This window comes from Ammodytes marinus (assembly GCF_949987685.1).
Source record: "Ammodytes marinus genome assembly, chromosome: 18".
NCBI lineage: Eukaryota > Metazoa > Chordata > Actinopteri > Uranoscopiformes > Ammodytidae > Ammodytes > Ammodytes marinus.
Window position 1 is genome coordinate 14,683,538 of NC_137222.1, and position 26,295 is coordinate 14,709,832.

General features: G+C 40.3%; 1 protein-coding gene across 1 annotated transcript in view; it reads left to right on the top strand.

Annotated features, from left to right (window-relative positions):
• The window catches only part of LOC307265549 (transmembrane protein 132D-like), a gene marked incomplete at both ends in the record, with an annotated part of 40,044 nt that extends 14,521 nt beyond the window's left edge, over positions 1-25,523 (top strand). The window contains 7 exons of the mRNA XM_080047306.1: positions 101-272; positions 4,064-4,207; positions 6,920-7,128; positions 20,329-20,509; positions 21,006-21,119; positions 21,350-21,541; positions 23,988-25,523. Coding sequence (XP_079903432.1) covers positions 101-272; positions 4,064-4,207; positions 6,920-7,128; positions 20,329-20,509; positions 21,006-21,119; positions 21,350-21,541; positions 23,988-25,523 — 2,548 coding nt within the window. The remainder of the gene's footprint in view (positions 1-100; positions 273-4,063; positions 4,208-6,919; positions 7,129-20,328; positions 20,510-21,005; positions 21,120-21,349; positions 21,542-23,987) is intronic.
• Between the last annotated feature and the right edge of the window lie 772 nt (positions 25,524-26,295).

The following is a 26,295-nucleotide window of genomic DNA, read 5'->3' on the forward strand; positions in this document are numbered from 1 at the left end:
CCACCTGTGGTCATACTGGCTGCTGCTGTACCGTAAAGGTTACCCAGACTTGCCCTAACTTGTCTTACCGTATTATATTTGTAATTTCTTCTCTTCTCAGGGGTCTTCTGGAAGTTTTACAACTGGACTTTGTGCCAAAAGATGTTTCAGAACAGGCTGAGAGTCAGGCCATCTCCTGGCGTTTGGAAATGCCCGGGAACGTCAAGGATGTGGGCGTGATGCGGATCTACACAACTCAGAGAGACTATGTGGGGCTGGCACCTCTGGTCATGGTGAGATAAAATACTTTACAACATTACAGTACATTTTTTGCTGTTTTTTCAGACATAAGAACATAACATTCCCGGCGGGGTGAACCAGGTGTTTAAGAAAGGAGAAGCCCTCATAAAGTATGAAAAGGTATGGATTGGTTGGTTTATTGTAAACAGGCCACACACAGTGTAATTTTTGGGTTAGGTGGAACATCAAACCGGGGATTCCTATTTTGAACATCACTTCCTGATGATTCTCTTGACAAACAATCAATGTGACACCATATCATCTGGAGTGGACATCATAAATATGCATGTGGTCTTTGTCTTATCACCGGTAGGAAAATGAATAGCCAATAATGAACTCCTGCTTGTACAGAGAAGTGTTACATCAGTTGGTCTTGTTGCACAGATGTTCTAGTCTTTGTTGTGCCATCTGGTTGTGTTCATAGTCAGACATCATTGGCCTCCTTAAAACATTTTTTTATTGGTCTATCCTCACAATAATATGTGTGATGAGTAGTTTTTACTGTCCTCATATCATTAGTAGGGGAGAGTGGCCTAAGTTGTGCAACTTTTTACTCAAAGTGGCTTTAAAGTGAGGCCTTGACAGTAAAGTCTCCAACTCAAATATATACATATATTTCAGGGTGTTGTGCATCCCTGGCAATAAAAACTTTGGATCTGGAATAAACTGTTGAAGAAATATAGCTTTCGGAAAAAAAGGTGTCTTGTGGCACAACTTGCCCCCGGTGTGGTGTAAGTTGTGCCATTGGAGAAAATAACATGGGGTAAATTGTGCCATTGATATATATCTCATAAACTGTAATGCAAGACAAATCCATTAGACAATCACTTATTTAAGGTTTATTTAAAGTAAATAAAATATTTTACAAAGATTGAAGGTCAATTTTCTTAAACAAGGCCTAGCAGATCTAGGTGGTTTTGCCTGCAAAGTTAACAATGACAAAGTCACCATCATCATCTTTCTGGCCATCTGAACTCTTGTCAGTGGTGTCGTTAAGTGGAATTGAGATGTCAGTCTCTTCTGAGCTACTGTAGACTTCACTTTCTTTTGGTGACCAGCGTATACAGCCATGCCAATGGCACAACTCTCAGAAATGTACTTTGCACTAGCTGCTACGCCCAGAACCAACTGCCACCTGGCATATGCGATTCCCTCTCCATTTCTGCCTTTAAATCATGGCTCAAAACCCATCTGTACACCCTGGCTTTTCCTCCCCATTAACTATCTTACCTCTGCACTACTATCTTTGTTCATATGTGGATGTCTGGGCTTTATGTCTTTTATTTTGGTTATTGTTATTTTACCTTAATTTTTTACCTACTAAATGCACTATGTAAAGCACTTTGGACAGTGCAAACTGTTATAAATGTACTTTTATAAATACATTTTACTTAGTTACTTACTTATAACTCACATAAGCCCTCTGGCACAAATCATCCCATACCCAGAATTTTGGATAATAAGCATGCTGCAGCAGTTTAGGGCTGACATCGTGCTAACTATATAGACACAAAGTGTAGCATACTAAAGCACTAAAACATGTGTCAAATGTTTTCAAACGTGTCTATAATTGTTCAGACACAGCAATCAAAACACCTTGATCATGGACATTTTACTTTGAAAGGCAAAAAACTGTTTTTTTATCTTAAATGTGCTTATATCTTATTCCATGTTTTTCCCTTCTTTACAGGATGAGTTTAATGGATGGCTCTTCTTAAATATGTGGTCACATTTCCAATTTCTTCTATGGTTTTCTATAAACAAGGGGTGGCACAACTTGCCCACCGGCACAATTTAGGCCACTTGGGCTACAATATTTATATGAAAAAATATATAATAATCTAATATAATCTAATCTAATTCCGCAGATGGTAAAAATCCTGTAAATTTTTAATTCTGCGTTTAAGAAAGAAAACAGTAACATGTCAATTAGTCTCTTTTGTTATCAGTTCATCTTTAGAAATGTAGTTTTCCTCGATGTTAAATAACTGTAGCTCTGCACAGCAGATGACCTTTAAGTCACCTCCTCCTGTTTGTGAAACGACTGTCACATTACACTGTGGCGGCTGTGTTAACTATGATATGTTAATATCATCTTTGATGCTTAGACTGATCTCCTGCTGTTATGTGTATTTGTATCAGAAACTTTTACAAGTCTGTCTATGGCAGTAGACCCAGCAGGCTGTTTCATGGTACAACAGTCAGCATGAATCAAACAAACATAAAGGAGACGGATGTTTAATTTTATTCACAAGACTGACATGAGGAAAACAAAATCACCTTACAATGCACTAAATAGAAAGTAGGCTGTGTCTCTTTAGTTTTTAAGTAAAGTTGGTGTGGCTTTATATTTATAGAAAAGGAAATCAGTGCAACAACCACACCAGAAAAATGTACATTGCAATCAGCTGAGAAGACGGTGCGTTTGATTTTCCGACCTTTTCTGCATAGTGTTAGTGCGTTTATCCTATTATAATGAAGCGTTCATCTCCCTTACATATAACCCTTTAAAGGATTTGTAAATATAACACTGTTTTATAGAAAAGATGCTGATTTAGAACTGAACCCAGCGACTACATGAGCTGAACTTGATCACCGCGAGGCAGATTATACTGCAGAGCTTGCTGAAACATTGGATGTCGAGCTCTCTCAGAGTGGCACTGCCAGCGCCACAGAGAGAGCGTTGATATTACTTTTCTGATTTTGTGCCTTCCCCCTGATCCAGTGGCTTACGTTTGAGTCAGTGTTGCAGTCTGAACTGGATCATGTACTTTTTCAAATTGCGGTCAGCAGCTGTCGAGCCAACAGTGAGTTCAGAATGCGAGGCTGCCGGTCAACATCTGCCAAGCGTCGCCCAACGCTTTACTCCACATCAGGACGGGAGGGGGGGAAATAAACACTGATCACCCAGAGCTCCTTACAGCCACTACCTTGCATAGATTAAAAAGGCGTTTATCAAGAGAACTTATGAACTGTAAAGTAGTTGTAAATCCATGTTGACGGAGGAGTGGTAAGTGTAAAAATGGAGCTACGTCGGGCTTGGTGACAACTTGTGGGGTGTATACGCGGCGCGCTAAGCTGATGCTAAGCATTGACAGACAGAGACATGCAGTACCGAAGTGGGTTGGAAGATTAGAAATATAATCAGGTTTAGGTGTTTTTGAGCAGTGCTCGGTTATGGATAATACAATTCACTAGAGGATTTATTTTCATCCAGGTGTGTGAGTTTGTGAAAAAATGTACTGCATGTATACTTTCATCGTTATAACAAAGCAGTAGGCTAGGAGATGACTCGAATGATGATTTGGAGACATTATGCTTTTTTTTCACCTATATGCTTCGTAAATCACTAGACGTCTGTGAGATCAGGTTATTTATCCTCTCTAAGGTATGATACACCTCCTTCAGCATTAAGGGAACCTAGCAATAAAAATGATATCCAAGACTCTATATTATTGCTTTGAGTAGCCTACTTTATCTGCTGATTTGGCTGCTGTTAAGGATTTATTTGGAAAATGTAACAAAGTTAGAGCAGCCATTCATCTTCCCCCCCTATCTTTCATCTGACATCTAGCAATCCGGCTAAACGGATGACACAGTCTTTGAACTTCACTTAAAAAAAAGTTTCTTCTTTTGTAGTTAAACCTTCCTTCAAAAAGCCCCCCCCCCACCACCACCCTTTATCCCTCAGTTTCCTTGTACATATGAGTGAATAAGTCTATGATGCTGTTCCAACCCAGAATGCTAACCTGCACTTAATCCCGTTTTTTTTCTATTTGCACAGAGCACTGATATCTTGAATACTGCAGTGCTGACGGGTGAAACGGTATCTGTCCCCGTGAAATCTCTGGCTGTGGAGGCAGACGGCTCTGTCACCGACGTCACCAACTACACCAGCTGTAGGTCCACGGCAGAGGATATACTCAAAGTAAGCCATAACATCCACACAGTATAATCTTCTTGGATTGATATACCCATTGTAATCATTTCCATCTTGCTTGTGAATGTGTTTATTTATTTATTTTTTATGTCTGCACAATATGGAAAATGATAAAGTAAATTGGTAGATTGTGATCAGGCTTAAAATATATATATTTTTTATAACTGTAAATATAAGGCATTTTTTCCCCTTTCTGCTTGTGGTGAAGCACTCTTTTCCTGTTAGGCCAGCTATGTAACTCTCCAGTGTATTTTGTAGACATTTAGTTCAAGACCTTATCAATAGGCTCTTTAGTGCATTAGTGCCACAAGACAAGTTCATCTTACATAATGTGACACTGGGCAGCTTGATCACTCAGTATTCACTGAGGCATGCATGCTTTACAGTTTGGTGCTTAAAATAAATTCCCTGTATTAAATGAATACATCATTCAGGCCATATTTGCATACAAAGAAAGTTGCTGGTTGACGATAATTAAACTGAATTTGGTGACTTGGAAAAAACAAAATTCATTCTGATGCATAACTCCAAGGCATTTACTGTCACTGTCTGTCACCATGACACTCAACAGGTCCAGGTCCAGCTCTCACACCTGTGTGTGTGTGTGTGTGTGTGTGTGTGTGTGTGTGTGTGTGTGTGTGTGTGTGCGTGTGCATGCGTACGTGCGTGTGTGTGTTTGTGTGTCAAAGCATTGTGGGGAAAAATAACAGCCTCTTTCATATATGGCATTAGAGACTGAGCTCATGATCCCACCACTCAGTCCATAAGCACAGCGGTCTGACCTTGTTGAAATGGATCCATGTTACTGGGCCAGTAGGAGCAGAGAGAGAGAGAGAGAGAGAGAGAGAGAGAGAGAGAGAGAGAGAGAGAGAGAGAGAGAGAGAGACAGTTGGACAGAGAAGAGAAATACCAGAAGAAAGAAGAAAAAAGGGTATTTTATTCTATTTGCCAGTAGACGACACAGGCAGCCACAGGCTTTGCGAGTGTGAGGCGGTGTGTTGTGATCGCGTAAGCTTAAGAGGAGTGCGAATGATCCAAAAGAGAAGGACACTCTGTTGGTAATGATTTTTTTCTGTATCAGAAGAGAAACTTAATCCAGTTAGTATTGTGTCTCAGACTAGACCGTTTGGCTTCCTGCGGTCACTGACCCGTCTTAGAGCAATGCCACCGGACGCAGAAAATAAAAGCTTGTAACCACAACTATTATACACTCTTAACTGCCACAAGGTTTGAAGCTTTATATTTGGGGTGGATTCACATTCCGTACACCAACTTCTCGGTTTAGCTACACGCTAACGCAGGATAAATTGGTTGCACATGGATAAAACATGCTTAATAAATTATAGATTTGGTGGCACGTTGCTATTGACAATTGACATATGATCACTTTATAAAATTGTTGCACATTTATATGCAAAACTAACAATATGTTGTACAAGACATAAACATATGAACAACCAGTAACAGTACTTTAAGAAGCAACAGTAGAGGGAAAATAAGAGGCAACATTCTCAATCTATACAGAACAGTGGTGTAGACAGGAGGTTAGCCAACAGAGTGTAAAGGAGGAAGTGCTAAAACAATACTATTTTTGTTGGAATGTTCCCTGAAACGGACATGCTAGGTTGCATTTGAGAGATTTTGTTGCGGATCAGTCGGTATATATGATAGGAAAGGGTCTTCACAGTCTGACCTCCCACAGCAATTCCACAGGAGTTTGAGTTGACTCTCCTTTGGAAGTCATTGCGCCCTCTTTCTTCATCCTCACTTCTTTCCGGCTCCCCCACCCCCCCTTTTCACCTCCCTCTTTCCAGTGCTCCACTCTATTCTCCAGTCTAGTGCCCTCCAATTACCTCTGTGGAGCCACTGGTTGGTTAAGATAAGTGAGGCGGCAGTGGAGATAGGGCCTCCAATCTTAAATAAAATACACCAACTGCTGTGTCTCACCTCATTGCTCTCACTGGTGGTGGGGTACTGAAAAAAAAAAAAAAAAAAAAACGCTCCCAGCCACAGTACAGCGCTACAGGAGCAGTCGTAAGGCAGAAGCTAATTCATATTCCATGAGAGTTTCATAGAGGCCACACATTCTTGAATTTACATGACATAAACAGAAACATTGAGCAATTCCCCTGGCCAGACTTTGGAAGTAGTGCAGAGGAAGTATGTAAAATTCAAACTATGGAAGAAGTGTGTAAAAAAAAATGTGGGTGATGTGTGTGTGTGTGTGTGTGTGTGTGAAAGTGCCGCTTCTGTGTGTGAGTGCCGTTTCAGTGTGTGAATACAAATCTGTGTGTTAAGCCTATATTTGTATTGAAGCCTCTTCAGTGTGTGAATTCAATGTGTGTGTCGGTGGCAATTTTTTTTACCGAAACTTACTTTTTCATTTGAATCATTTCCCATGTGGCTTTCATGGAAAAACGCCCGCTAATGCATCCTTCAAAACAGTTGAATCCCAGACACTAGATTTTAGTCCATTCCCAATTCTAGTTCAGTTATTCTAAAGTAATTCTAAACTTTCGTAAAAGCATGTTTTTTTTCCCTAATATCAAGACCTTTTTTAGAGATGAACTGATATAACGAAATGAATGGCATCTGACTGTTTAAGTTTTGCTTCCAGAATCAAACATAGGACATTGCCTGTGGGCCGCACATTCACCTTTCCTCTCACCTTTTTTCTTCTCCCATGTTTTGTCTTGTCAGGTGTCGGAACGATGCGATTTTGTCTATGTAACTGGGAAGCAGATGAGAGGCAGTACCAGGGTGATGCTCAACTTCACTTACGGTTTCCTGAATGCCCAGCTAGAGATGAGCGTATGGATGCCCCGCCTGCCCCTGCGCATCGAGGTGGCAGACCCCGAGCTCAGTCAGATCAAAGGCTGGAGGGTCCCTGTTACTACGGGCAACAGGAGGTAAGGACTGACCAGTTAGCGTTGCTGTAAATCTGCTGTTGCTAGAGGTCCCATTAGCTGGATGAACAGTATTCCAGTCAAAGTCAAAGACGTTAAAGCATGCAAGTCAAGTGAGGGGCCTAATGTAATACATTTGCACCTACAATTAACACAAGACATTCCTACACTTATATGTCTCTCCTAGAACAGTTTCCTCTAATGTGTATAAGCTGCCTTTTCATTGGAAATTGGGTTATGCAGTTGATCCTGTTAAGGCGTTTAAGAGGAGAAAGTCTTAGCTGCAACAGATTAAAGTAAATAAAAAAAGGAAAAATCCACAAAGAAACAGATAGGTAGCCATGAAATGTACCTTTTATTTAGGGAGTTTATAATAATAATAATCCGTTTTTGTGGACACATTGTCAAAGCAATGGGAATTTACTTTTATAGTTATTGTTGAGTGTGAGTGCATCATATTTAGAGGCGTGTTTCCCATATCTATTTGTATATTGCGTATGAAGTCAGTCACAGAAACATCACATCTGTGTTCGGTGCATTAGTGGGTAGGAAACTGCAGAGGCGACACATTTGCCCCGGAGATAAAGGTTAGTGGGACTCAATAGTTACACTAAAGTCATTATTTTTCACTCAATACTAATGATGATGGACAACTGTTAGTTAGTTTTTCTGCAGGGTAAAAACTACTTTGGGGCTTTCATTTCCCCAAAGTATTCAATACACAGACACACATACAGTAGATACAGTAGGTCATAAATGTGGTGATTATAGTTGTGAGTTTCAGCTGTGACATGCCTCTGTCACTGCGTGCTTCTGTGTTGGACGTGTGCATGTGAAATGTCTGTCGAATTGGTAGCAACGAACAGACTACGATTCATACACAAAACATTGTTTGTAGGTAACATTAAGTAGTTTTCATGTTTTTTATATATTACATTTAAAAATTGATTAAAATAAGCACATGCAATCAGTTAACACTAACAGAGTTTAATTTGCACTATGGCAATTATGATACTCTAGTCTTTGATTTAAATTAGCAACCTGGTAACCCCATAGAGTACGGAAGAGGATTAGGGCCGCACATGTAAAAAAAAATTAAGTTCTGACTTTATTCTCAGAATTCTGAGAAAAAAGTCAGAATTCTGACATTAATCTCAGAATTCTGACTTTATTCTCAGAATTCTGAGAAAAAAAGTCAGAATTCTGACTTTAATCTCAGAATTCTGAGATTAAAGTCAGAATTCTGACATTAATCTCAGAATTCTGACTTTAATCTCAGAATTCTGAGAAAAAAGTCAGAATTCTGACTTTAAAGTCAGAACTACGGGTACCTCTAAGGACAATCCTCCGTGGGAGAGACACTTTGCTTTATGCAGTAGGAGGAAACCACACGCAGAGTAGCCAGTAGCCTTAGCCTACTTGTGCTAAAATGGCTTCACTTAGCGGGTTCGAGGGGTTCCAGAAGAAGCCATTTCGTCAATGGAAGACCAAAAGGTGAGTGAAACTGTAATATGTGTTGTTTTGGTGCCTGGAGTTGTATGTGTTAGCTAATATGGTCGGACGAGTGAATGAATATAAGATAGCATGTGCAGGTTGAGCAGGCTACCGGTTAGCAGGTTGAGCAGCTGGCTAAGAAAACAATGCCTGGAGACTCTTGCTAATAGTAAATAGTAAATAACCAGTCAGGCGACTAGACGCAGTTCGTACGGCTGACTGTTGTCCATGATATTCCCCCTCTCGGGCATGTGTTTACCGCAGGGATTCATAATCATATTAACCTCGCCACGACAGGAATATTATCCTGCTTTGCTGTCTGAGGGTCATGATGCATTTATTTTACTCTTGCATTTCCCACCTGCGAACATATGGCATTAACGATCTGTAGCGTTTGCACTGGTGCAATCTAATTGGCTATTTTTTTCTTTGTGTAGTCAAGTAATAATAATAGGCTAATACATTTGCATACAGAATAAAACAACAATGGCACGGTCACGTTCATGTAGCCTATTTACTGACCATCCCCACCTGCCTTCCCTTAGCTTCAGATGCTATTCCCGTCAGCCAAGCAACCCGGACATTAACTTATAAGAAAACACAATCAGTCGCCGTATAGCCTACATATGTGGTGCTTCTGTACTGTTCTCACTTGCAAACACATTAAAGCTCTTGGAGAAAGGCTATCGATCTGTAGCGTTTGCGATCAAGCGGTCAGTGCCGCTCATGTAACTATTTACAGTGAGCCGCTGCTGATTTCTTCTTTATGCAGTCTACTATAGCCACTCAGTCACTCACATTTCTCAACCACTACTGCCATCTATGGGTGGAAAATGGTATAGCACGAGTTATTTGAGGAGATCGCAGGTGACCTACTCAATTAGAACAATTGTGACATAAATCCAATATAATTGGAACAAACTATACATAAAAAATACTGTAATTGTGTTAATCTAAATAATTACAAAGGCATGTCCCTCCTAAAAGTCAATGAGTATGTCAATGTTGTTTGATCCAAAAACAGAACAGTGTTTGGATACTAGGTTAAAGTTGTCTTTAAAATGATTTAGCCATTTAGCTCCATTCACCCCCATGTGATCGGGTCTGACAGGTCAACCATGAGTTTCCTAATGGCTATTACTATGACAGTGTCTAGACTGAATTCAAATAAATAATATCAGGTTTGATTGCAGTATTGAGATACTCATAAGTGAGTGTGTGTATAGTCTTAAATTGAGAGGTCTATCACTCCCTAGCTTTTTAATGTTTTTCTAGCCAGAAGAGGGTGATCCAGTTATTGAAGAGCTATACAGAGTCAAAAAAATAAAAATTACAATTGTTGTTCCATTATTGTACTGACCTCTGCATTCAAAGCTTTTCTGCACATATAGATCACTATTTTCCCACTGACTTAACAGGCTTTACCATGACATTATATTTGCAATGTGCACTTTGGAGAAAATAATTGTCTTTTTTTTTTTTTTTTCTCCTCGTGCAGTTTGACAACATCATCGAACTAATGGATGATGCACTCCTGGCAGACTGAAGACTGCAGAACACATTTCCACCTTCTATTTTTGCAAAAGGCTCCTCGCAACATGATTCGAAGAATTACAGCAGTTTAACTGCTCCCAACACTGCCTGCAATGCCAGAATTGGATGAGCTAATTAAACTCTACTTCAGACTTTCTTTCAGTAACAAGGAAATACTTGCGATTTTAGCACATAGCAATCATATAGTACTTAGTATCAGAACTTTAAAAAGAATTTGTAAAAGACTTGGTCTGTTCAGAAGGAAGAACCAGACTGACTTGGACCAAGTGCTGGCTTTTGTCCAAAATGAGATTTTGACCAATGGACAGATGCAGGGGTACCGTTGGCTACATCTTCGCGCAGTTCAACGGGGATTTGTCGTTTCCCAAGATACCATAAGACGCATTATCAAGTTGGTTGATCCACAAGGTGTCGAATTAAGGCGAGCACGACGCTTGAGAAGACGACAATACAGCTGCAGAGGGCCAAATGCACTTTGGCACATGGACGGCTATGATAAGTTAAAGCCCTATGGCATTTGCATCCATGGCTGTATAGACGGTTTTAGCCGATATGTGTTATGGATGGAGGCCTATACCACAAATAATGATCCTAAAGTGGTTGCAAGTTACTTCATCAAGACAGTTTCAAGCATAGGAGGATGTCCAGAGAGGCTGCGTGCAGACAGGGGCACGGAAAATGGCTGTGTCGAAGAGATGCAGATGTTTTTGCGGAGAAACCACCCTGACAGTTTTGCAGGGGAGAGAAGCTTCCTTTACGGAAGAAGCACAGCAAACCAGCGCATTGAGGCATGGTGGGGTACCCTCCGCAAACAGAGTGCGCAGTTTTGGATGAACCTTTTTAAAACTTTCCAGGATGATGGGCACTTCACAGGAGACTTTTTGGACAAAAACCTTATCCAATTCTGTTTCCTTAATCTTGTTCAGGTAATATCTTTCCTTGCCTTATGAAATTAATCGGTAATAAAAGTAGTATGAAAAGCATTATTAACATACTTATGAGTTATAACCTGCATATATCACTGTATAATTACATTTATAAGCACTCACACATATTCAATGCTTTATAATAGTGATCATAACACCACATTATAAAGCATTTTTCAATTACTTATAAGGCCGAGTATCATAATACCTCATAATTCATTGCTGGTCACTCACTGACATGGTTTTTGCAAGGATAATAGTGTATTCTTCATTTCATAGTTGTAATATATTAAAATGGTTTTATAATGCATTACAATAACTTGAGATTATAAATTCCTTTAACTGGTCATTCCGTGCTTTAAGTTTTACATTGATTATTGTTGATGTTTACAAAAATGAGTGGTATACAGTATATCTTAAATATTTACTTAGCTGATGGGGGCATGCAATGAAAACGCAGCAACCTAGGCCTCAATTTAAAGAGGCAGCAGTAGTCCAACACCTCCTATTTCACAGGTTTGTAGTGGGTATTTACTGTGCTTCTTTCTTTGCAGGATGAACTGGATGAAGTTGTCCGTACATGGAATTCACACAAAATCAGACCAAGATCAAGTAATGACGTGGGTTCGGGTCGGCCAGTGGTGATGTACTCGTTCCCAGAGTTACACAGTGCTGAGGATAGACTCAAACCGATTGCCATGGAGGAGGTTACTTTGTGTTTGGAAGAGTGTACTCCCAAAGGCCAGTTTCCTTGCGATCAAACTGTTTTTGAACTATGTTGTCTACTAATGGAAGAGAAAGGATGGGATGCTCCAGCAGATCCACTAGCTGCAGCTGATCTATACATCATGTTAAGAGAGGAACTACAGGGAAATATTTGAGCAATGAAATCCACTATATGGACAAGTATTGCTGTGCTGCAGCTAACTCAAGAATGTTAAGTTAGACAACTGTTCCAGATTGATGCATTTTGAGTGAAGGCAAGTTCTCAGCAGCTAAGGCTGTAGAAAGAGAATCAAAGCTGAGACTCTTCCTACATACTTAATGAATTAGCGCAGAAAGAACGTATCCAAAAGCCGGTGTTCGTTATTGACTGCTGGAGGGAGATCACCCATCATCATCATCATCTCTCCCTCAGTCCAGAGGCACTGACATAACTTGCATACTGTCTATTAGCAGTGCCAAATCTGTCTCCATCAGATCCAAGTTCTTCAGCTGCACAACACAAACTTTCTGGTTGGACACAAAGATTTTTTGTTCATGTCATTTGAAGGCCTATTAATGCTGCTAAGAAAGTTAAAGGCTTAGGTTTCAGCAGCAGCAAGAACTGTGGCAAGCTTCATCACTGCTGTGTGCAGGCAGTTGTAGATTATAATAATGTATTTTTGCTACTTTAGTAATTTGTATTAGTAGCACAATGGTGAACCAACCAGGTTAAATATGTGCATTAACCACCATTTCCCAAAAGAGAAGCCAGCCCTGCACCTGTCTATGGACAGAAACCTAATGCAGTTGGACTAATTCATTCGGACATTTTTTCTACTAAGATCTGAACTAAGTAGAACATTGGCACAATGCTGGCAGTCCTTTTAACACTGTATTTTTGATTTAACAGTAATCTGTACAATGTAACCTATGGTGAAGATAGTTGAGGTGGCCTGAACTTTGTATACTTACCTTGTCCCAACCAAACAATTGAATATGTTATTAATTGCAGGGCTTGATATTCCATGTATTCCTCATAAATGTTTGACACTCTTCATGTCCATGTTGTATTTTTCTTTCACACATTTCAAGAATACGTTTTTGTTGCTGCCCAAACTTTGCTAAAAGTGGTCAAAATTACAATGGTGCATTTATTAATAGACATTCAGTAGAACCATTACAGGTTTGATATTTAATAAGATCTGTTCTTTCCACGTACTTTTCAAGCTGTTTAATGGTGGCTAGTTGTAACCTGCTACTGGCGAAATGATTCACTGTACCTTTTAAATGAGTCATTTGATATTGGTAATTTCAGAGCCCTATTCTGGTTTCATTTAATGCATTGTGCATTTCACTTGTTTAAATTGTTCACACACTTCTTTCACTACTGTTTTTCATGCTAGCTGACTAACATTTTTCTTAAATTTGTATCCACTATGATTATCAATAAAATGCTTTGTAACATTCTCAAACAGCTGTATTTTAAACCTTATTTTTACCCATCAATTTTTACCCATATGGATAGGGAGCTTGATCAACATTAGATCAACATTCAACCGAAGACCCTGAATACAAATGTGGTGAAAATTTTTGTGGTAACATTGTGGTAACATTTTATTAAAATTACGACTTCATATTAAAAAATAAAACATGTTTTAAGTATTACCAATAGAAACATGGTAAAATCTCATGACAACATAGGCTGGTCAATAAAGAACACTTTTTAAACTAACATTGGGATGTTGAAAGGAGCATTTAACATTTTCACAAGTGGCTTTACTGGATATCTCAGCTAAAACAGAGCTCATGAGCTAAATGCAGTTACTGAAGGAAACATTCTACATAATCCATTCAGAATATGAAGCATGCGATTACATTTTTATGGTAAATAAAAGAAAAAGTTAGATGTGTAGCCCTAGCTATTTTCTTTATCACAACATATCTTCCACATCGGTGACTTAATATGAAATATCAAACACTTCAGGTAAAATTGGCTATTCAACTACGATCTGTAGGATCACAAAATACCAAACATTTCCTCCATAAACTTTAAGCAACAAGGACTCTCTTGTACTATGTAACTAAACACCTGAGAACATGACACTGTAGAACAAGTAAGAATGAACAATTATAGCACTTTGGTATTGCTATTATCAAAATGGTTAACAAGTGTGTAATGTAAGAACACACAATTATCAGACTGCATTGTGTAGTGCCTGTGCAACAACAATCATAGTGTCTAAAATAAAAATAGCTTAAATAATTTTTTAGTCGGTCAACATGAGATCACGACGAATGGCTGCAGAATAACTATTCTAAGATTCAACTGAGATTCGTGGTGTCACAAGATACTGTAAGATGCATCATCATTTTGGTAGATGAACAAGACTTATCAAGGCAATATGAGAACACATCAGTATAGCTTCAGGATTTACTGTATATAAAACACTTGCTTTCACTAACTAGGAAGTGATATTGTGGCAGTCATCACATATCCAAACTTTAAAGACCTTAATACAAATAAACCCAGTAATGGCATACATATAGAAGGACAGTTTGCAAGTGTGACTGATGCAAAGTCATGGGTTATTGTACAGATTACTTGTCAATAAAAATGCAGTCTTAAACAACGACCAGAATATTTTGTTAGCTTGTGACAATGTCCGAATTAATTTGTCCAACTCAAACAAAGAGCTTGCTTTTGTCCAACATTAGGTTTCTGTCAATAGACAGGTGCAGGGCTGGCTTCTCTTTTAAGCAATGGTGGTTAACAGAAATGTTTAACCTGGTTGGTTCACCATTGTGCTACTAACAAAAAAAATAACAAAAGTAGCAAAAATACATTATCATTATAATCTATAACTGCCTGCACACAGCAGTGATGAAGCTTGCCACAGTTCTTGCTGCTGCTGCAAAATATATTTGCGTCCAACCAGAAAGTTTGTGTTGTGCAGCTGGAGAACTTGGATCAGGTGGGCACTGCTGATCGACAGTATGCCAGTTAGTTGAAGTATGTGAATCCAACGCCATAATACATGAAACCAGATATTATCTAGAAACTAATCAGAGTTATTAGAGCTTTTGTAGCTGAAGCTGGGCTTTCTTTTGCACAGCTGGAGTTAGTTCTCTCAAACTATTAAGGGCCATACTGTGTGCTTAATGCAGGTCCTAAATGTTTATTCTTACTTGCCATTCTGTCCTTAGAAACGTGAACATGTCTTTAACAGTGAATGGTTGTTGTTCTGGTTGTGGGAATCTAAACAATGTCCATTACCCAGACATTGCTTTCCAGAACTGCATTAAATTCTGAACGGAAATCTGGGAAGTTCTCATAGGTGTCAGCCATGTGCAGAAGGTTACCACATGTGCGCCCAATTGGTCTTCTTGTGAACTCTGTCATTTCTACAAACTCCACATGGATGCTGTCTGTTAGTACGAGATCAGATCCGGTGCAGAATCGCAGAAATTTCTGAAGTCTGCTTTCATCTAGCTCTCTGATGAATTTCTTCAGATGATTTCCCACTTCCTTCTGTGTCGTAGTCAAATCAGTACCAAATTTGAGCATTTTACAGACCTTTTTGGTAGTTGGTTGAAGGTCAGAGAACAACTTTGTCAGTGCCTCTGGACTGAGGGAGAGATGATGATGACGGGTGATCTCCCTCCAGCAGTCAATAACGAACATAGGCTTTTGGATAAGTTCTTTGTGCGCTATTTCATAAAGTATCAAAAGAAGAGTATCTGCAGTGATCTTTGTTCTACAGCCATAGCTGCTGAGAACTTCCACAAGATCATCAGAGTCAACTGCGGAAAAATCAGTCATCGCTTCCATCAAAACCTCTCTTTCCTGGTTGCTCACAAACTGCAGGAAATGTTCTTTAAGATCACTGTACACATTGTTGAAAAGCACCTGTTCAAGGAAGGGGAGTGCAAGTTTGTTTGGCAAATATTGGCAGTCTTGGTAGCCTTTCACAAGGATTCTGCCAACTGCCTTCCATGTTTCAGCAGGAAAATCATGGCGAATGAAGGGCACTTTAACTGTTGCACCGAGTGAGCATCGATCGTAGAATTCATGCCAGAAGCAGCTGAGAACATCTCGCAGTACCCCAGATCCACTGCCTGCTTCTTCTGTGTTGTCTGGAAGAATGCGCGTCACTTTCAGTGTTTTGTTCAAAATCTCTGCATCAGAGAAAGCTGTTATCATGTCATGTAAAGTGTTAGCATGATGTATGGCGATTGTTATTACTTCCTCTGGATGAGTTGGACTGGCAGGCATAGTCAAACCCTCAAAGATCAACGTGTCCTCTGTGTCGTCTTCAACACCATAAATGGGACCAAAGGTTATTTCAGAAACAACAGACATTTCCAAAGCAGAATGGACTCCATCAAAATCACCAATGACATCTTCCACTTGTACTTCTGCTGAATGGTTTTCAAAACCACTGTGAGCTGAGACAAGGAGCACTTCTGATGTCTCACGCGCATCATCTTCAAGTTCTTTTGGCTTTGTTGCAATGTAAAAGCGTAACATTGTCAGCCTCACTGTTTCATACATAGTGCCAATGGACAGGCAAGTGTCATTAGTAAGACGGTTCTGTTTAAAGTCCCACACTTCAAACTCAAAATCTGATTCAGATCCTTTAGGAGATATTCCATCAGGAAAGTAAAGTTTCTTTCCCGCTTGAAGGATTTCTTCTAATCCAGCATCATTTTCCAGTTGAACTTTTCTGGTGCCACCTCCCTGCTTTACCCTCACCTGTTTGGCTTTGTTTCTGTCACTGTGAATCCATCCTATCTCTACATTTCGAGTTGTTTTGAGTTTCTTTGTCCGAGTTGTCCAAGTTGTTCTTTTATCTGCATGTGTTGTGTCTTCATTGGTGCTTTCCTTCTTGACTTTCATTTTTTCACGAAGTGTTTCTAGAAGCCCATGTTTACGCTGTGGGAAGGACTTTTTACTTTTGCAAAAATTGAAGAGGGCAATGCGGTCTCCGTAGGAGGGAATGTAATTTGCCAGAGTTGCATCATCCATCAGTGATATGACTTGGCTGTCAATCTACACATGAGGAGAAAGAAAAAAAAAGACAATTATTTTCTCCAAAGTGCACATTGCAAATATAATGTCATGGTAAAGCCTGTTAAGTCAGTGGGAAAATAGTGATCTATATGTGCAGAAAAGCTTTGAATGCAGAGGTCAGTACAATAATGGAACAACAATTATAATTTTTATTTTCTTGACTCTGTATAGCTCTTCAATAACTGGATCACCCTCTTCTGGCTAGAAAAACATTAAAAAGCTAGGGAGTGATAGACCTCTCAATTTAAGACTATACACACACTCACTTATGAGTATCTCAATACTGCAATCAAACCTGATATTATTTATTTGAATTCAGTCTAGACACTGTCATAGTAATAGCCATTAGGAAACTCATGGTTGACCTGCCAGACCCGATCACATGGGGGTGAATGGAGCTAAATGGCTAAATCATTTTAAAGACAACTTTAACCTAGTATCCAAACACTGTTCTGTTTTTGGATCAAACAACATTGACATACTCATTGACTTTTAGGAGGGAAATGCCTTTGTAAGTATTTAGATTAACACAATTACAGTATTTTTTATGTATAGTTTGTTCCAATTATATTGGATTTATGTCACAATTGTTCTAATTGAGTAGGTCACCTGCGATCTCCTCAAATAACTCGTGCAATACCATTTTCCGCCCATAGATGGCAGTAGTGGTTGAGAAATGTGAGTGACTGAGTGGCTATAGTAGACTGCATAAAGAAGAAATCAGCAGCGGCTCACAGTAAATAGTTACATGAGCGGCACTGACCGCTTGATCGCAAACGCTACAGATCGATAGCCTTTCTCCAAGAGCTTTAATGTGTTTGCAAGTGAGAACAGTACAGAAGCACCACATATGTAGGCTATACGGCGACTGATTGTGTTTTCTTATAAGTTAATGTCCGGGTTGCTTGGTGGACGGTACTAGCATCTGAAGCTAAGGGGATGCTGGGGATAGTCCATTAATCATACATGAACGTGACCGTGCCATTGTTGTGTTAGTCAATGCAAATGCAATATTGAAGTTACTTGCCTACACAAAGAAGAACTTAGCAGATAAGAACAGCCGTCTACTACCCCGACTGGTTATTTACTATTTTAGCAAGAGTCTGCAGACATTGTTCTCTTAGCCTGCCCAACCTGCTAACCTGTAGCCTGCTAACCTGTAGTCTGCTCACCTGCACACCGTCACCTTATTTACCATGGACCCATTATAAGATATGCACACTGTACGTTTGCAGTTATTCTAGCTAAAAGGGTTGGGCGATATGTTAAATTTTTTTGGCGCGATGTATTCGTTGACTCGTCCGACCATATTAGCAAACATGTGCAACTCCAGGCACCAAAACAACACATATTACAGTTTCACTCACCTTTTGGTCTTCCATTAACGAAATGGCTTCTTCTGGAACCCCTCGAACCCGCAAGAAGTCGCTAAGTGAAGCCATTTTAGCACAAGTAGGCTAAGGCTACTGGCTACTCTGCGTGTGGTTTCCTCCTACTGCATAAAGCAAAGTGTCTCTCCCACAGAGGATTGTCCTTAGAGGTACCCGTAGTTCTGACTTTAAAGTCAGAATTCTGACTTTTTTCTCAGAATTCTGAGATTAAAGTCAGAATTCTGACTTTAATCTCAGAATTCTGAGAAAAAAATCAGAATTCTGAGATTAAAGTCAGAATTCTGACTTTTTTTCTCAGAATTCTGAGAATAAAGTCAGAATTCTGAGATTAAAGTCAGAATTCTGAGATTAATGTCAGAATTCTGACTTTTTTCTCAGAATTCTGAGATTAAAGTCAGAATTCTGAGATTAATGTCAGAATTCTGACTTTTTTTCTCAGAATTCTGAGATTAAAGTCAGAATTCTGAGATTAATGTCAGAATTCTGACTTTTTTCTCAGAATTCTGAGAATAAAGTCAGAATTCTGAGATTAAAGTCAGAATTCTGAGATTAATGTCAGAATTCTGACTTTTTTCTCAGAATTCTGAGAATAAAGTCAGAATTTAATTTTTTTTTACATGTGTGGCCCTAATCCTCTTCCGTAATAGAGGGCATAATGGCTCAAGGGTCATCAAATAAATAATTGAACCATTGACTTATCATGGCAAGGTGACTCAACAAATACACTTAATTATTGTGTTAAAACTGCTTTTGTTAATACGTGGTAGCAAAGAACAACAATGCAACAAAGCAAACTATTGTTGCTGTAAATGTTGTAATTTTGAAGGCTCTACTCAAATCAATAACTTGAAATAAGGCCATTTATTGTATGCAAGTAGAAGCGTACAATGTATATTCTAACCTCCATGGGGTTCACAGGAAGGAGTTTGTTTTGCAGGGCGCTGTTGAGTCACACATATTTAATTCAAGCGGCATCTCCATCGCATGTGAAGCTCTGACCTAAGGCTGCATTATAATGATGTTTATTTGGACTGTAGCTCTTGACAGTTAGCTTTCTGCCTGCAGTGTGAAAGCAAGCATTACCCATCAGCCCTGTAGCACACCTGTGGTGCAGCCTGTGGAAGACCAGCTGTGCTTCTGATAATCATATGATCATTGCTGAGGAGTTTGGCGACGGTTCGCAGCTTAACCTTTATCACCCCGCAAACAAAGCACCTCAGCCGTGGGATCCTGGTTAATTCAACTTAACATTTGTTAAGAGGGAAAAGGTCACTGAGCATCAACAACCACACTGCTGTTCTCTGTTGTTGTTCCTGACTGCATTGTCTCGCTGCTACGAGTTCACATCACAAATGAAATGTGTGAGGATTTTGTAATGTTATCATTTACAATTCAAATGAGGAGAGATCAACATTCATATTTTGTGCAATTGAGTCACAGTGCAATTTTTTCTCTCTAATTCAGCCATTTGGTGGAAGGTTGGCTAATTAAATGCATTTGGAGCTGCTGCTACCCAGCACTATTTTACAGCAAGTTCTTAAAATTCACATCACACCGAAGGAGAACTTCAGTGACTCAAATCAACATAACTGCAAATAAGTGTGCAGTACAATGCATGCGGAAACCCATTATTCATCATTCTGTGCTGAAAGGAGTAGTTAGATGTTTGATGTTCTCATTTGCTTTCTTGAAATAGATCTGTACCACTTCCCTAAATATGAAGCAAGATCCATAGTGAAGTTAGAAATGATCAGCCTGCACTATTGCTTTGAGTCACTACGCCTGGAATTAATTTAGCAATAACCCCCTTAAAAAGCAAGACTTGTATAAACGGTTATATAAGGTATAATGTGTAAGTCAGTGAGGTTTAGAGGTGGTGGGAGGGACATTTTCTTCCATTCAGGCAGATTTAGAATAGTTATTCCGCCTGTTTCCTGTCTTTAAGCTGAGATAAGAATACTACCTCCTCACTGTAGCTTCATATTTATTTATTTCTGAACTTTTCCTCTATAATGTCGCTACATTTTTTCCACTTTTCGTCTTTTCCCTTTGTGTGTGCCAGGTCTGCGTGGGACAGTGAGGAAGAGGAGGAGATGAGGAGGGGCAGAGGTTGCATGCTGCAGTACCAGCACTCTACACTCAGGGTGCTAACACACTTCATAGCTCCGGCTGACAGTGAGGCGCCGCCTGACCCGCTCACTGGGGCAGAGCCTGTCGAGTATTTCTTGGGTCCTGACTGGAAGGTACAAATATTTAACAGTCCTATAGCCAAACGGGCATGTGTTGGCACTTATGCCTAGCAGTATTTATATTATCCACTAACTAACTAAATGTTTATTTTCTCTTTATTGCACATGAGAAAATACATAGTAGATCAGTGAAAAAGGAACAAGATACATACAGTAAGGAGTAAAAAAAACAAAAAAAAAACACAACAAATAACTGAAATGTGCAGGGAGAGGCATAATAAAAACCCAAATGGGCTTTTTGGGTGGCCATTCTTATGTAAGACATTCAACATAAAGACAAATAATAAATAGATCTATTGTTAGACAATAGATCAACGTTTCATGTTCCGATAGTGACAATAGCAAGCTCGACATTGTATTTCATTGCATTGAGTGGAACATTAATAAACATATATTATCACGGTTAGAAAAATGTGTAAAAAAAAATCCTTAGCTTTGGCTAATATTATACAGTTTTTTATACAGTTTTTTTCTCTCTTTTGATTGACAGGTGGATGTGACAAATCTTGTACGCAAATCTCTAAAAGTGTCAGATCCTGATGTAGCCAGGGTGAACGATGGGGCGGTGCTGCAGGGAAGGGCTGTCGGCACCACTACTGTACAGGTGAACCATGATGTGTGTGTGTGTGTGTGTGTGTGTGTGTGTGTGTGTGTGTGTGTGTGTGTGTGAGTGACTATGTGATTGTGTGTGTGTGTGTGTGTGTGTGTGTGTGTGTGTGTGTGTGTGTGTGTGTGGTGGTGGTTTTGAGCAGGTGCAGTGCAGTTGTAGCCTACAGTATAATCATTCATATCCATATTGTGCAGTTTGGATGAGGCTGTACTTGTGTTGTACAGGTGCTGTCCCCTGTGACATCATTGGTCCTGGCAGAGCGTGTCATCAGGGTGACTGATGACAAAGTGAGTGTGACAGAACTGGGGGTGCAGTTGGTTTCTGGACTGTCTCTGTCCCTGCGTCCCAGCCCCGGAAGCAACAGGGCCATAGTCGCAACAGCAACCACGCGTGAGACGATCACACAGCTCAAACAGGTAAACTAACTAAGAAACTGTAACACGCAAAGGAAGCATGAAAGCTAAACTACTTCTGCGTCTCTTTTCATGCCCTCTTTGTTGATAGTTGTATTAGCCCTGCCACATAACACAACTATAATGATATTAATCCTCTAGGACAAGAAACACAAAGCAGTGAATAATGAACGTCATAATGAATGATTTATTCAATGTGAGATTATAAAAGACTAATTGCTAATTGTGGTGGGATTATTTAGGATTAGGAGATAATCACGGATTTTTCTCTTTGATTTTCGATTTGGAAACAGTGAAAATAGATGAATAGATTTATTCGATTTGTCATGGGACACGGAACCATACATTTTGGTTCAAGATTTTTTGCTTGCAGAATTATCAAGTGAGCATGGGACATGACATTCAGTTTGTTCTAAAATGTAACCTTCAATGGAAATCACACATAAACAACAGCCACGTTGTGTAAATCCCTCACTCTCTCCCTTTGTAACACTCCTCATCTTTGGAAACTTTCATCCTCTTCCCCGAGAACAGCTGTCAGTGTCAGCGCTATAGACAAGGGTTCATCTGGGAGCTCAACCTTAGAGCATGAACTTAAAGTGCTGTATTCTGATTGCTGTAGGCTGTGATTAAACTTTAAAAGGTGAGACAGCGGCGGTTTTTTGCGTGTGTCAGTATGTATTCTAACTGTGTGATTACTGGCTCTTTGACAAGTGAGCTATTTCCCTCTTGTAGTGTCCACCGGTTACCATAGCAGCCATCGCAGCTATGCTTTGTACTATTTTCTTAAAACATCCCTTTTTTCTTAATTTCTATAAGTGTGGGTATTTTACATGACACCCCTTTGCATTCATCAATCAATTCCACTGACAAGGTTCTTCTTTTATTAAACTAAGCTGCTAGGAAACACTGACAAATGTGTGTATAAAGAGCAAAAGCATAAATGACATTACCACCCTCAAATACCTGCATTTAAAGACCGACATACTTCTGGGACCGTTGGCAGATTAGAATAAAGGATTTTTGAATTGATTTTCCAACATGCAAATTCAACGTTTTATGTAAGACTAAAGTATTGATCTTAGTGTTTGGATTTAGCACTCATCATAGGCTGGCTTATGCCAAAGAGATTGCTTACATTGCAGGTGTCCTTAACGACGTTCAACTGATTAATTGATTTGAATTTTAATTAAAATCGATTAGATCCTAAATCTGCGAGGTTATATGAGTACATATGTCCTGGAAAGTGCATTATTAAGAATTATTGGAGTAATTGTGGCCAGCAGGGAGACAACTTGCTCGCATCATACTGTATTTACTTTACCTGTGCTTCAAACACATCAAGTGTTGGACAAGACATCTGTAGAAACAATAGCTGGAAAGCACTATGTAAAACATGAGTGCATGGTAGCTGTCTTTTGCTGAGGGATTTCAACAGTTTAAAGCCCACATTTCGAGTACCATAGTGCTAAAAAAGCTAAATATCCTATGTTGAGGGGTATCCACTATCCCACACTCACTCATTTAAGTTTTCCCCAGTGAGGTTTTCCTTCACGTGAAGCAGAAGCATTTTGTATCCTTAAAAAAAAGTTGAGGACACACACTTTAAATTAGCTATGTAGTAATATGTTATTAGCGTATCCTAAATGTTAATTTTCCCACAAATTATATATTGGGCTTCTAAAGAGTGGATTTAAATGCTAAAAATTGCCAAACAAGAGCCAATTTGTGACTTTAAGAGTGCAATATGTTTGTGTTTTCTCTGAGCCTCTTGAAATGTGATCTTGTTGTTTTCACAGCCCAGACCATTATCTGCAGTTGCCATGCTGTGTGAGTGAGCGGAGGTGGCAGACAGTGAGCACAAATGATCGTTTAAAAGCTCGCTCACACTGTTAGCCGTGGCAGCTTGCCCATTTTAAACCAGCTCCCCGACACTGGCATGGGGCAGCAATTAGGCGACCCATAGCTGTTGGAGCGACAGCTCACTTTCCCTACAGTACATTGTCACTGTGACTGTGCCCCTGTCAATACCAAACTATTAGAACCATGCCAGTGCAGATGACCAGACAATTGAGTCTGTGATGGCAAACTGTTAGTGTTCTGCTTAGGGCCATTCATAATGTATTTAAAGTCAAAATATAGGTTAGGTATTTGGCTACCCAGTGGCTCACATTAGCAATAGGAAATACTTTGCTTAAATTACAGTTCATACTATGACTTCAAAGAAATGAAATATGTAATGTAATGTAATGCGGTATGATAGCACCCCGCTGGGTGTCATAAAGGGATTACCATAAGCAATTAAGTGTTATTAACACTAATGGGGATATAGTTGTCACTAAATGCAGCGGGGAGGGATAATGCATGTGTTCTCACATTGTTTCTCTACATAGGAACTCTGTATTGCTCAGTTACCACAGTTTCTTTCTTTTTTTCCTCCCTCTTTCAGGAAGCAGTGGTCAGCTGCTGGGTTCACTTCAGCGATGGTGCAGTCGCTCCACTGGAGCTCTTTGACCGCAGTATCTACTCTCTCACAGTCTCTACCCCGGATGAGGGGGTGGCCACGGTACGCCGCACGCCACAGTCCACATTTGTCATAGCCCAGGGGGAAGGTGAAGGCAAGGGGGCGCTAGTGAGAGTGGAGCTGAGGATATGTGAGGAGTGCCAGAAGTCCAAGAGGAAGAGCAAGTTGGCGTTGGGCACGGGCTTGCTTAGGATCAACATCCAGGGCAGCAGCAGCCGAGATGTAGCGGGAGGAGCTGAGGCTGGGGGCAGTAGTGAAGCCGGCACTGACAGATATAACTTGTTTGGTGGTGGGCCGTCGGAAGTGGTGGGTGCTCTTAAGACGACAGTGACTCCTCAGCTCGCCGTCACAGATACGGATAAGTGGTTGTTCAGAAGCACAGCACCTGACCGGCGAGAGTCCACCACAGAGGCAGAAGCCATCATCACCTCAACCACATCATCCGCAACAACGTATATGAAGCCACGTGTCATGTGGATTGGAACTACAACCAGAGCTATAAGAGGTACCCTGTATGCTGCCTCTACTACAACTATTAGCAAAACAAGCTTAAACACTCCGCCGAGCACCGCCAGATCTATAGATTCAGCAGAGTTGTTGGTTAGTAAAGGAGAAGGGCAGAAGAGAAGCTACGGAAACCTGCTCGACAACCCCAATCCACCCCTTAACAAAGACATTCCAAAAGCAGCTGTGACACCCAAGAAGGAGCCTCCTAAAACTCCCAAAGTAATCGAGAGCGACCTCATTAGGACATTGAAAGCCATGTCGGACGTGGAAATTGGCATGTATGCCTTGGTGGGGGTGTCCTGTGTGGCCATCTTGGCTTTTTTGATCAACTGTGCTTCGTATAAAATCTGTTTCCGCAATAAAAAGACCCCCATCAAGGCAGGCCCACCGGTACTACCCATTGGAGACCCCAAGGACCACAAGCATGACTGGGTGTGGCTGGGGAGCAACAACACACACGGTGCTCCACCAGCCCCGGGTGGTGCCCCGACTCAAGTTTCCACCCTGAAACGAGAGGCCAAACGCCCCATGGAGTCCCGTCATTCCATGGACTCCATCGGCCACCGCAGTATGGGGAGCCACACCCTGCCCACCGTGAGCAACGGCCCCGCTGTCCCCGAACGAACTGCTACTCTGGGCCGCAGCAGGACCACCTCCCACCAACAGCAGTTAAAGAAAAAGGCCTTTGACCCCATGGCCAACCGCTCAGCCACCTTGCTGGCCAGACCACATCGCAACGAGCCGCTCCATTCCCCCACCAGCAAGAGGAACCAGGTCCAGTTCACCACCTTCACCACGCTCGACATCAAGCACTTGAACGCGCTGAAGAAGAACGGCGTGGACTTAAACTGGGCCAACCAGCAGGCGATGCAAATACAGGTCCCCACAGTGCCCCAGACACCTTTACCCGACATGCCCTGGCCTGTGGTCAAACCTCTAGGAGAGCTCCAGTAAGGTTTTTTCTGGGGGGCGTGTCTATCTATGTGTGAATGAGTATGAGTGAGTAAAGAGAATTGAAGTGTACATATAACGCATTTCCCGGTGGAGAATGTTTTTGATGCAAGATAAAATTCATTAAGTGTATGTATTTGTTAAGATTGGATAAAGGACATTTTATATCAAAAAAGGTAAGTGCTGAAAGCTTGTAAATATATTGCAGGGGAGACTTAAGAGATACTGTGTTAATTTTTTTTAAGGATTCAAAGCGATTAACATTATTTTAACCGCTTAAAAAAATATTCTTGTATTTGAAAAAATAAGTACTCTCTCTGAAGTTGTAAATAGACATATACAGTATCTATGCTATAATTTATTTCTACATTTGTAATTCAAGACGACTGCATTTTCATCTCCACCTACTTTTGTAAAGTTCTGTTGCCCCCGTAGAAACGGCTCCAGATGTATTGCTAGTTGTCAGGGTAAAATGCAGTATGGGAGGGATTATTTTTCCTCTTAAGTAATTCTATTATTTTCCAGCCTTTTCGTACTTTTTTTTCTCTAGGATTCCTACAGAGAATACCAGATGAGTCTGTGCAATTTGTCAGAGAATATTCGAACATTTATCAAGTTATTTTGAGCAATATGTCACTGTAGTCTTATCTGGATATTTATTCAAATCAAATGCATGCTATGCAAATATAGTCTGTGCGCATAGTTTGAAGTGGACATTGTTTCTGAATTTCTTAACATCGTTACCTTGGGCTGCAGGCTTCTCCGGGGGGCCTGC